Here is a 12,669-nt window from a genome sequence, read left to right as displayed (position 1 = left end):
GTCCTTATGTGACCCAGCAGACAATTCCCAGGTAGGGCTGGTGTAAAGACAAGGTAAATATTCTGGATTGGCATCACAGGCCCCATCTACCTCATCACATTAGGAAACTCACTTTGTCCAGCAATGTATGCCCTATCAGCAAACACAGAGCCACAGGCTTGCTTAGCACCATATACCCTGCTAAGCTTTATATTTACTCCCTCAGGCTTCAGGCAATAAGTATAACAGGGAGACAAAATTCTCTGTGGTCCTAAAGTAACAAATACAAGACTTGTGATAAGCCATGTAAGAGTCACCAAGAGGGCAGCTCTCAGCTGGAGCTATTTATCTATTCCCTCTCTCCTCAGGCCTGTGAATCTCCATCACTGAGCGCCTGTCCACCCTCTACCTACTGTCCTGAAGGAAAGTCATGATGTCTCATAACCAGAAGAGCCAGTCCTCTGAGATTCAGGGAAGCCCTCGGGTTCAAACAGAGTCATTAGGCCTGGTTGGTGAATCAGCCATCACCTCCTCTTCCACTTCTATGGTCCTGGAGACCACAGTAGAAGCATCTGCTAGCCCTGTGGGTGAATTATTCCCCAGGGCTGTGAAGGAGGAGGAGGAGGAAAAGGAGAAAGAAGAGGCAATGGAGGAAGTCAGCACTACTTTCTCCACTGCCTCCTCTACTCCTATGATGCTGGATACTGCAGCGGTAGCATCTGCTCCTGGAAATCAACATGGTCCCAGTCCCATAAGTCCTCAAGTATCTTCTTTTGTCTCCAATGTCATGGGATCCAGTCTACATGACCAGTTTAATCAGGCTTTTAGAAACCAGGAATGGGAAAACATGAGATTTCTGGGTAACCCAATAGATTTTGTGTCTTTGCAGCACGATGAAATGGCATTGATGCCCTATTTGATCTTCAAATATTGGATGAAGCAGTGGGTCACCAAGGCAGAAATGTTAAATTACATAATCCCAATTCACCATCACCATTTTCATATCATCTTTAGCAACACCTGTTTATGTATGCGGCTGCTCTTTGGTGTTGATATAGAAGAAGTGGACCACACCATCCCCTCTTATGAGCTTAGCCTTGCAGCAGGGATCACTTATGATGGGATAAGGAGGGATGTGCAGGGCTTGCCCAAGACAGGCCTCCTGTTAATCGTTCTGTCCATCATCTTCATGGAGGGCAACCGTGCCAGGGAGGAGGTGGTCTGGCAGGCACTGAATATTATAGAGGTGTATGCTGGAAGAGAGCACTGCCTCTTTGGGGATCCTTGGAACCTAATCATGGGAGATTTTATTGAAGAGGGATACCTGGAATACTGCCCGGTGCCTCTCAGTAATCCTGTTTGCTATGAGTTCATATGGGGCCCAAGAGCATATGCTGAAACCAGCAAGTTGAAAATCCTGCAACACTGTGCCCAGTTTGGTGGAATTGATCCTGTGTCCTTTTCAGCCCTCTATGAAGAGGCTGTGAGAGATGAGCAGCGTAGACATGAATGCAGTTAGGGTAACTAGAGAGAAGGAAGGGTGTTTTTTCATTTTTTTATTTAGAAAGTAAAGACAGTCTTGTTAGCATTAGAGCTCCAGTGGAACTTGGGAGGAACTTAGTATAAACCATTTTTGTCTTTCTATTCTGTTTGAGTGTCTTTGAGCAGGACCATGGTTTTGTTTGGAATTTTTTTTCAGATGTAAGGTTCAGGATGGAAGGTTATGAACAACAGCAGTCTTGCGTTTAATGCTACTAATAAAGGATAAGAGTTTGTCTGTTTAGGCCATTTTATTTTGTGACCTGGAACAGGATAATATGGCATTAGAGTAGAGATATCATAGGAAGTGGAAAAGGACATATAGCAGTACAACAAATTTCATGTTATTATAATTGAAGTTAATACTTGGATTCCATTACTCTTTTGGTTTTCTTATGGCATTAAAATTATATTTGTCAATGTAGAATTTTTCCCTTTGTTTATGTAGATGAAATTTTATTTTAGTAAATAATTTGTATACTTATATGTCTGATTTATTCTTCAAAACTTCATTTGAACAACTGCCTTGGGGTTGATCTTCAGTTAGTGGTATAAATATTAATAAACAAAGATTGGACAGTCTCATAATTACACATAGGTACACACATGTCAGGAGGATATCAAGACTTTCTTCAAAGAGGAAATGAATTAGGGGTGAGCAGTTGGAGCTTTAAGGAGAAAGCAACCCAATGTCAGTGCCCTGAGCTGAGCCAAGGCATTTTAGGAATTGGAGAAAATATAGTTTCTTCTTTGGGAGTTGATTGTAACAAAGCTGCAGTTTTTAGCAGGGCAAGCTCCTCAGTGACACACCTGCGAGAAAAGAAAATTGATCTGGCCAGTTTCTTTGTTCCTGTGTAAGGGAGAGGTGGCTCCACCTGTAAATTATTATACATGTAGCTAGAGAAAGCAGAATCTTGCATCTTATCTCATGCAGAATCACCCCCTACAACATGAAAATAATTACCTAAATTTACAGTGAGGAATATTTCAGGATTGTGAACATGTTGATGGGGAAAGAGTGAAAGGAGAGGATTATATCCTTGAATATTGTTAAAGTACAATATATGAATATGCAAATAGAATAATAAAGCCTATTTAAAAGAGGTTTAAAATAATGTGGTAATCTGGGGGGCAGGGAAGAGCTCAGAGAGAAGGGAGAAAATGGTCACAGACTCAAATTCTAGAGATTCCCAACAAGGAAGCATACTTTGTAATTAGATTTTGCAGTATCTTCTGAGAGCAATCTTTCCTAAATTTTATTCTTGACAGTGAATTTGGCAGATTAGCTCTTCCATGTCCTCCTAAGTTTAAAAGTGTTAGAGAACAGTAGCAATATGAATCAGGTGTTCTGATGAACCCCCCCCCAATGGAGAATCACAAAATAATCTAGCTCTTCTACTGTAATTAGCCCTGAACCTTGGGAGAGTCAAGTATACTCAACACCTCTAACCCTCACTAATCCCTTATTTACGATCAAGGACCCTGGGAGTAATGGCCTTGATCTCTGCTCCTTGGAGAGAAGGGAAGGCTTTGTAATGGGTCCAGATTAGAGGAAGTGGTAGACAGTAGAAGGTAGCCTCAGGTGAAACATCCTCAAATAATAAAACTATACCCCAGTTTTCAGCCCTACCCTGGGGTGGGGCAACAAATCGAGTCATGCTCTCATCCTTCCTTCTAAACCTAACTTTTGCCTTATATGTCCCTAAGAGTCCTATCTTTGGTTTGAGTCCCTTGGCTACAAGAAAAACAGGCACTACACTTGCCTTAGATTAGAGATTAGGGATGCAATAGGAACCAGCCATCCAATTCTGTTAAAGGGACACCCAATAATCTACCTGCAACATTGCTGTCAACCTTTCACACAGGCAGATAACTAGTCAGTAAAATAACCCTTTTATTACAGGGAACCCTGAGAGTCAGAGCCTGTTCTGAGACCTGAAGGTCTGAGAACTAAGAGTGGTTCTACCTTTTGGAGTGAAGGAGGTGGGACATGGAAAATATGAGGAAGCAGCACTTAAACTAGAATATACACAAATAATCCAGCTGATGCCTGATGACCTTCCTGAGCACCAAAATATTGAGTCGAGTGAGCATACCTACCCTTAGTACTATCATTATTGTTGTTATTTTAGTTGGTACTTCAGTTTTAAACTCAGGGCCTCATGCTAGCTAGGAAAGTCCCCTAATCTTTTAAGTCATTCTTTCAGCCCTATTTGCTTTATTTCTGGAATAGGCCTCAGCTTTTTGTCCAGACTAGCTGCTGAACCTAATTTTTTAAATTTATACTTACATATAGCTGGTGTGACGGAATAACACTGAGCCCAGCTTTTATTGGGTGAGGTGAGATCTCACTAACTTTTTGTGCCAATTAGCTTCAAACTGTCCTCATGATTTAATACTACTAAATAGCTTTATAATTACAAACTATTATGCCATGTTCTCCACCCTTTCTTGAATATAAGAGTACCATGGGGATCATAGACTTGATATGATGTGTTTGAAATGGAGAGCCAGAAGATCTCTGAGGGATCTGGTTAAGGCAGCCATACAAAGGGTGAGCAGAGGAAGATTTTCTCTGAGGTAGAAGGTGCCCATATATTCCAACTAAACTCAACACGTCAGAACCAATCCTGCACTAGTCTCATCTCTTCAGAGAAGTAGACTGAACCTTATTTCACATTTACTTCAGCAACCATGACAATAGATACAAGCCTTGTATGAGTGAAATTGGAAAGGAGGGGACCTGGCTCTGTGAGGGGGCTAGGCAGGCAGTTAGTGAGAAGAGGAATCCCCATTCCTAGGTAGAAGGTCACAAAATTATATACCTGTACCACTACAGCCTTCCCTGAGATGTTGAATCAGTCCAGCACCTCTTCACCAAGGGACTTTGGAAGTAACAACTTTACCTAAGGTTTTTGTTTGCAGGAAGGAGGTACTGTTTCAGTGAAGGATCCAGACATAAACAAAGGACCAAAAGTTCCCAGTGGATGCCCGGAGTAGGGTGGATATGTTTTCAGGAAATTTTTTCTACCTCTTCCTCACAACCATGAGAGTCACACCCTAAATCTGAGGTCATTGGAAGGAAGAGACCCAGGCTTTATGGATGCGCTTATGCTGTAGATAAAGCACTCCCTTCTGTAAAAGAGAGATCATCAATCTAAATGGCTTGCACACATAAACTTTTAATGAGGGAAACACCTCCTTCTGCCCCCAGGAAACTGGCATTCGGATCCTTCTCCTGTTCTTTGCATCTCTGCAGATGAAAATCAAACCCTGAATGTGATATATGTATGTATGTGATGATGTATGTGTGTGTGTATATATATATACATATATATCATATATATACATATATATCATATATATATATACATATATATATAAAACACTCAGTGTGAACAGAAGAAGCCACAGACCAAGATAGAGGATACCAAATATGGTGCCTACACAGTTGTTGTCATTTCTTCTCACTCTTGTACTGAGATCCTAGGAAGGCATGGACCCGGGAACTCTGAGTATATAGATGAGAGCAGTGTGTAAGCAGAGGAAATATCACATTAGTCACCTGCATCACTGTTTTCAGGTCTGTTCCCAGGGCCATCTGTTGAAATGAAGTGTCTTAACTACCTTTGGCCCTCTTTGCAGGAGACTGGAGACTCAGAGTCTTAGAGAATCTGAATGTGGGAAGAATAACAGACTACAAAAGGGATTGGTTGTAAATCAAGGATAGAATGGCTCTCCTCCAATTTAAGCACCCACAATAATCTAGCACCATCCTTTCAGTCCAGCACAGGTGGGTTTCTAGTCATGAGAGAGCCCATTTTGCACCTAGAGACCTGCAAGTCAGAAACACCTCCTCACTAAATGAAAAGTGAAAAGATAAGAACTCTGGGAGTGATGGAGGTGAGACCTTGAGGATGAATGGAGGAAGAGTCCACAAATGGAAGGATAGCTAATATATCAGGTGCACCCTAGTTGTGTACTCTGTGCAATTAGGCCTATCTCAACAGAGGAGCATTTCACTCTCCTTCCACCCTAGGGATCCTGGGGGCATTTCAATGTACATCTGATGTTCTTGGATGGAGGGCCCCACGCTCTCTGAGGAGTCCAAGAGAAGTATGATCTGATGAAGCATTATTTCCACAGGGTCTCAAAATAATCCATCTGGAAAAATCTTTGTTCTTGCACTCTGAAGTGGTATCACTTTAGTATAGAACCCCCAGTCCAGACATAGATCTTTCATCCCCCCTCAAGGGACCCTAAGAACAACAGACATCATCTGGTATCACTGGAACAGAGAAGCCAGAACTCTATGAGGTGCAAGTGGATGCAGAATATGAGCAGAGGAAGCTGTCTGTTCTAGAAGGTCTGAACATAATTCATCGGGATGTACTTTGCAGCACTTCAGCAGGTGGTGTGTGGTCAGGTAAGGACCTCACCACTCCACCTCTCATGGTTCTGGTGAAGGAAACCTTGGGAGAAATAGCTGATGTTCTTAGGAGAAGGCCGGCCTCTATAAGAGCTTATGTGTTGGCTTTAAGGTAGCAAGAGGCCTGGCCTACTCATCCCATAAAGGGACCATCAGCAGTCTAGCTACACCCCTTCTGTAAGGACTGCACACATGGACTTCTGTGCTAGGGCAACAAGTTAACCAGAGCCATATGCTGCTATTTTCAGGTATGTGAAGTGGAGAAGTCTGAACTCTGTGACTAGTGGAGGTGAAACTCGGGAGTGGACAGAGGTAGGTGCTCCCCCTGACATACTGGATCCACAGTGTCACAGCTTTGGTCACTCTTAACAGTCTTTCTTTGGAAGTGTATGTCTTCAGTGAGTATCCCTTTCCAGTCACTCACCCCTTCCTATAACACAAGGGAATCTGGGAGCCCTAGTTCTGCTTTGGATCTACCATGGATAAAGACTGGATGGTGGAAGTTTTCTTTTTCAAAGCAGAAGGTGATCAGAGGAAGCCCTTATCCCAGTAGAGAGATTCAAAATAGTTAATCTGGACTTCTGTTTTCAGCTTTCTACCTGCAGGTATAAGATCAGGTAAACCTCTTTTACCCATTTGAAGCCAAACTTGGCCTCTGGTCACATAAATTCATAGACTTGATCTAGGTCCTTTTTTTTTTTTTTGGCCAGTCCTGGGCCTTGGACTCAGGGCCTGAGCACTGTCCCTGGCTTCTTCCCGCTCAAGGCTAGCACTCTGCCTCCTGAGCCACAGCGCCGCTTCTGGCCGTTTTTTCTGTATATGTGGTGCTGGGGAATCGAACCTAGGGCCTCGTGTATCCGAGGCAGGCACTCTTGCCACTAGGCTATATCCCCAGCCCTGATCTAGGTCCTTTGAGAGAAGTGATCCTGGCTTGATTAGAAGTTGCCTGAGAGAGCTCAGATTGGTAAGAAGTTATCTAAATGCATCTGTGCTTTCATGAACATTTTTTTACCTATGCACTCGGGCATAAGGAGGGAAGAATCCCTCTCCCTCCTGCCTGCACCTACTTTAGGGAACTCTGGGAATTTGTAGTCTCTTCTGAAATACTTGGATTGGGTGGGCTCAGGCTCTGTGTGGGGTTCACATGTAATAAGTAGAGTGAAGCCAGGTGCCAGTGGCTGTAATCCAGTACCTGTAATCCAAGCTACCCAAGAGGCTTGGATAAACAAGAAAAGCTCAAAGCTAGCTCAAAAAGTAAAGTCCTTGAGACTCTTAACTCTAATCTTCCACCAAAAAAGCCAGACGTGGAGCTGTAGCCCAAGTGGTAGTGCATTAGCCTTAAGCAAATTAAACTCGGGGATAGCGCCTAGGCCCTGCATTCAAGCCCTGGGACCAGCACAAGAAAAAACAACAATAATAATAATCGAGCAGTTGTCCAGTCCCCAGGTAGAGAGTACTGAAATAACCCAGTTACCCCACTGTTGCTATTCCTGCATGCTACAGATTGTCAGGCCAGACCAGCACCCCATCTGTTCATTATCCCTATATCCCCTCAAGGCATTAGGAATGACAGGCCTAAATCTGAGATCCTTATAAGAGAGTGGCCCGGGGTCACTGAAAATGTCAAGTATAAGCAAAGGGTGGGCACAGAAAATATTGCCCCCAGAAGAAAGGTCCATAAACAACCCCAAAGCACCCAGTTTTCAGCTCTTCACTGTTAGCCTTCTCAGTTTATTGGCCTCAAGTTATGGTGAATTAGAGAAAATTAAGCATGAGAAATAGCAGCTAGGAATTTACAGACAAGCTCTATATTAATGAATTGAGTAAAAGCACATAAGCACTATTTTTTCTTTAAGTCTTATACTGGCCCATAAGCTGCAATGTCTGGTAAAAAAGGGGAGAAAATAAACATTACAAAGCAACCCTCTTCCTCTGACCCTTTCTGTTTGCCCAAATAATTAGTGTGCTCTGGGAACAGAACAAAGATATCTTTAAGAAAATTATCACGGGAAGATCTCTTCTTGGCACAAAACATGCTTAAGGGATAAAATTTATCTTGGGTATGGACACTTATCTTGGTGGGAGTGTGGAACAGAATCCATCCCTTACTTGAAAAGAAGCCCAAATACTAATGACCCAGTTTAATGAGCAGACCAACCTCAAAATCTCTGTCCCAGTTAATAAGACAGTGTAACATCAGGAGTGACAAAAATGAAGCTGGGTGTTAGTGGTTCATGCCTGTAGTCTTAGCTACTCAAGGGGCTGAGATCTGAGTACTACAGTTCAAAGCCAGCTTGGGCAGAAAAGTATATGGGACCTCTTACCTCCAATTAGCAACTGGAAAACAGAAAATGGCACTGTGGCACAAAGTATTAGAATACTAGCCTTCAGCACAAAAGTTCAAGGACGGTGTCCAGGACTTGAGTGCAAGTTCCAGGACTGGCACAAAAATTGCCAAATGTACCAGGTGTTTGATCAAAAGGAAACACTTATCCTAAGGAGTTTAGAATGAGCCACTAAATCCAGATCCTCAAACATGCCTTCTATATGAGGGAAAAGCTGCTAGTCATAGGTTTAGTGTAAAATTCTTCTTACTTTTTTGTCACTTGTGGGTCTTGAACTGAGCCAGGGCAGTGTCCCTGAGAATTTTGCTCAAGGTTACCATTCTACCACTTTGAGCCACAGAGATACTTCCAGATTTTTCAGTGTTAAATTGTAGATAATAGTCTCATAGACTTTCTTGCCTGGGCTGGTTTGAACTGAAATGTTCAGATCTGAACTTCTGAGTAGCTATGATTACAGGTCAGAGCAGCTGGAGCCTGGCTTCCTTTGAAATTCTTAGGAGGGATTCCGAGTCTGAGATGTTCACGTAGGAGAAGTGTTTAGAAGGTGAACAGAGGAAATCCTGCTATTAAGTGCAAAGATTTCACCTCAGTGTCAGCCCTTCCTCCAACATTCCACCCCTGGCCCAGCCTCCCCTTCAGAATCCTGTGACCATGCAGACAGATTTGAACAATAAACTTGTTGAGGAGAGGCAGTATGTCTAAGCCTGATCTAGACGAGAAGAGAAGTTGACAAAAGCTGATTCAGGTAGGGAATCATAAAATAATCAAAGTGTCACTGTTTTGACACTCAATGTTCTAAACCCTTGGGAGGGTCAGGACAGTTGAGGATTCCTCCAAAGTTTATGCACTTTAACCCTAACCAACCCAGGTAACCTTAAGAATTTCCTCATGATACTATGAAAATAACAGCTTAGTCTAGGGGCCTTGTATATAAGAGGTCTTTGGGTTACTGAAAGGGAGCAGAGAAAATTTCAAACTTTTTGTTGGGTCTCCTAAGTCTATATTCACCCTTGTTCTCAGCTGTGCTCCTGTTGGCTTCCAGGAAGGTGAAAAGTCTACCTTTTCTTCACTCCTTCCTACCACATGGGACACAGAATCTGAAGAAATTGGTGGAGAGGGTAGGATTCTATATGGCCTATATGAGTGTTAACATGCTCTGAGTAGAAATGTGTCTGGCTTATTAGTTTCCATTGTGGAGTGATAAAGGAAATGAGAGCCTTGGTTGATTAGGGTCAAGACTGGTAAGGACCTTAGTCTCCAGGTAAACGGAGACACAGAAGAAGTCTGCCCCTGCTATCAGGCCAGGGAGGCCCTGTACATTCTGACCATGGTAGTGATGTCATACTTACCTTCTAGGTCATAAAGAGCTAGGGATTAGGTGGACATATAAGTCCTGAATTTCACAGACTAAGAATCCAGATGCTCACTGAGGTCTCATGATGTAGAACCAGGAGCAGCTGGTATTCCTCTAGAGACAATATGACCCACTCATGCTGTGACTGTATGGAAGCCCCAGATAAGGTAATCAAACAATTGAGTACTTATTTCTGAATCTAGAGTACAGGGTAAGTCCTATAGGGAGTCAAGGTGAGATGACAGGAAAAGCAAGGATTGGTAATGTGCCCTTATTTCAGACTGATTCCTGATCTATTTTCACACTGACTCCTGATCTTCCTGCAAGTGTGTGGGAGGTGACTGGTATCATGAGAGTTGTGGGGCTTCTGTCTGGATTCCAGGGCAGGAATTAAGTAGGAATGTAGGGAATTGCACGTCAGATCAGAGGTAGATCATCCTAGGGAGGCCCAGCACAGCATGCCTCAATTAAGGGGACCTCACTTTAGGCTCTTATTTTCCTTTCTAGGAGGAGTGGAACTTGCTCTTAGAGATGTCCAACACCTCCTTTTCAAGATGTAGGGAAACTACTTACATTGTAAGCCCAGGGTAGCTCCAGGAACCACTGTGGGGTGCTTGCTCAGGATGGGCAAAGGAAAAAGGGAAATTGTAGTGTTGTCCCTCAAGAAAGATTCATAGATTTACAGAGTGAAACGGTCCAGACCTTGCAAAGAGTGATTATGATGACCTAGAGAGACTCCACACAAAAGGAAAGCCCTGGATCCTGCTCTCTCTGTCAGCCATAAGAAATCTCTCGGGGTGTTCACATGAACTGTTTATGTACTTCTGTCTCCCAGGAATCAAGAATCTGAGGCCTTTGAGGAAAGGAATTCAGTGGAACAGCGTCGTCAACAAGCAGGAGTGTCCAGAATCAATCGAGTTAAGGTGAAGAGAGGCATAAACTCCCCCTGCCCCTACTTATACTCATGGAACTTCACTGCCAATATTCCCTTCCTTTACATTTGAGAAAACCCAGATACCATAGGTGCATTCATCTACCGTTATGTTTTTTGCTTTAGGATTGTGGCTTCAGGTGCTCAGAAGGAAACTTCCCAATCTGTCATTTAACAAGGTGAACACTGAGCCAGTCCTCCATTCATATGTCCCATACTGCATGTGCTCACCTTTGCTGTTGCACCTGGTCATGTATGATGACCTCTCATTGCCTTTGGTTCCATTATAAGGACCTAGACACCAGTTGTGAGAGTGTTCCTCAGGCCAGCAGAGAGTAGTCCAGACATACCCAAAGGAACTTAGTGTGTCTACAGTGAGCTAAGTAGAGGTTCCGTATTGCAGAACATTTAAGAACTTTCAATCTACCTCACACTTACAGTCAAACCTGTAAGTCCAATATTGTCCTTGCATGCTGTTGGTCCAAGGGGGAGAGAGGTCTGATTCAGTACCTACTATACATACTCCTGGGATGCGGAGGCAAATGTCTGGCTGAAGTAGTGTCCTTATGTAATCCAGCAGAGGATTCTCTTGTAGGTTCAGAATTTAAGATTATGGTGCAGATGCTGAAATGGTACCAGAGGGTCTATTCATCCCACAACACAGAACTCCACATCACTCACCACTGCATACCCCACCAGTACCCCAGGGACTCAGACTCACTCAGCACCTTGTGCCTTGTTGAGTGGCTCCCTGATTCTTAGGCTTTAGGCAAGAAACAAAAATAGGGAGCTAGGAACCTATGTGGCCCTAAAACACCAAAGGGAAAACCAGGAATAAGTCCTAAGCAAGCTGCCAGGAGGAACATTCTCAGCTAAAACTGCTTCCATCCTTTCTCTCTCACAGGTCTAGGAGTCAACATTGAGCTGCTCTCCAACCTCATAGTTGTTATCTGGAAGGACAGCCATGATGCCTTACACTAAGAGCACACATCCCTCTGAGCTTGAGCCAGTCCCTCAGGCCCAAAGAAAGGAAGCAGGTCTAGTGGGTGAGCAGGTTCCCCAAGATGAGGAGGCTTCCACTTCTGTACTCTTCCCTGCTGCAAGGGACAATTCAGATGGTCCGTCTGGTGAGGTAGTGAGGGAGACAAATGAGGAATATGAGGGATGCAGCTATCAAGAAAGGGAAGATCTGTATCTCTGTGATGATGAGTTAGCACATATGGCCCTGCGAAAAGAAGCAATAGCACTGGTGCCATACCTGCTATATAAGTATTGGTCAAGAGAGACAGTTTCTGATGCAGATATGTTTAGTCTCATCAAAAGAGGTCACGAGTGTTACTTCCCCCAGATCTTAGACAAAGCTTCTAATTTCATGCAACTCCTTTTTGGTATTGATATGAAAGAGGCAGACCCTGTTCTCCACACACATATACTATTCATAGCAGCAGGGATCACTTATGATGGTGTTCAGAGCGATGTACAAGGCATACCCAAGACAGGACTGCTAATAATTGTGCTCTGCATAGTCTTTATGCAAGGCAATTGTGCCACAGAGGAAGCCATCTGGTCTGTGCTTAATAAGATGGAGGTATATTCTGACAAGGAACACTTCCTTTATGGAAACCCAAGGAAGCTGGTAACAGAAGATTTTGTATCAGAGCAATATCTTGAATATCAAGAGGTGCCCGGCAGTGATCCCACTATCTGTGAGTTCAGGTGGGGCCCAAGGGCCTTTGCAGAAACCACAAAAATGAAATTGTTGGAACACTGGGCCAAGTTCAGTGGAGTTGACCCAATGGACTTCCCATTACTCTATGAAGAAGCTTTACGAGAAGAACAGGAAGCAAACACTCATGATATCACTACTGCAATAGAAGAATGATTCTTCACAATTTTATAATTCATTTAATATTAATTGGAAATGGTCAAATTTTCTAGCAGTGAAATAAATTACAATACAGACAAGCTCATTGTTAATTCCTGTCTGACCTATTTTTTATGTAACATCAAAATATAAGTACGTTTTCTGTCAGTTGGCTGTGAGTGCTGTACTGGAAATTGTATCTTAAGCACAAGTGCCACCACTCAGTGA

At 43.2% G+C, this 12,669-nt stretch overlaps 2 protein-coding genes across 2 annotated transcripts; both read left to right on the top strand.

The window, feature by feature from the left end:
* The first annotated feature begins 412 nt into the window (after positions 1 to 412).
* LOC125343197 (melanoma-associated antigen 8-like) lies at positions 413 to 1,498 on the top strand. The gene has a single exon (XM_048335464.1). The coding sequence runs from the start codon at positions 413 to 415 to the stop codon at positions 1,496 to 1,498; it is 1,086 nt and encodes a 361-aa protein (XP_048191421.1).
* A 4,407-nt stretch (positions 1,499 to 5,905) lies between these two features.
* Positions 5,906 to 12,459, top strand: LOC125343196 (melanoma-associated antigen B16-like). The gene is made up of 5 exons (XM_048335463.1): positions 5,906 to 5,944; positions 6,060 to 6,124; positions 9,313 to 9,410; positions 10,482 to 10,569; positions 11,682 to 12,459. The coding sequence occupies exons 1-5, from the start codon at positions 5,906 to 5,908 to the stop codon at positions 12,457 to 12,459; spliced, it is 1,068 nt and encodes a 355-aa protein (XP_048191420.1).
* Positions 12,460 to 12,669: the final 210 nt, after the last annotated feature.

Source organism: Perognathus longimembris, chromosome 28 (genome assembly GCF_023159225.1).
Source record: "Perognathus longimembris pacificus isolate PPM17 chromosome 28, ASM2315922v1, whole genome shotgun sequence".
Lineage (NCBI taxonomy): Eukaryota > Metazoa > Chordata > Mammalia > Rodentia > Heteromyidae > Perognathus > Perognathus longimembris.
The sequence above is the reverse complement of the archived record's forward strand: the minus strand, read 5'-3'. Positions and strand labels throughout refer to the sequence as shown.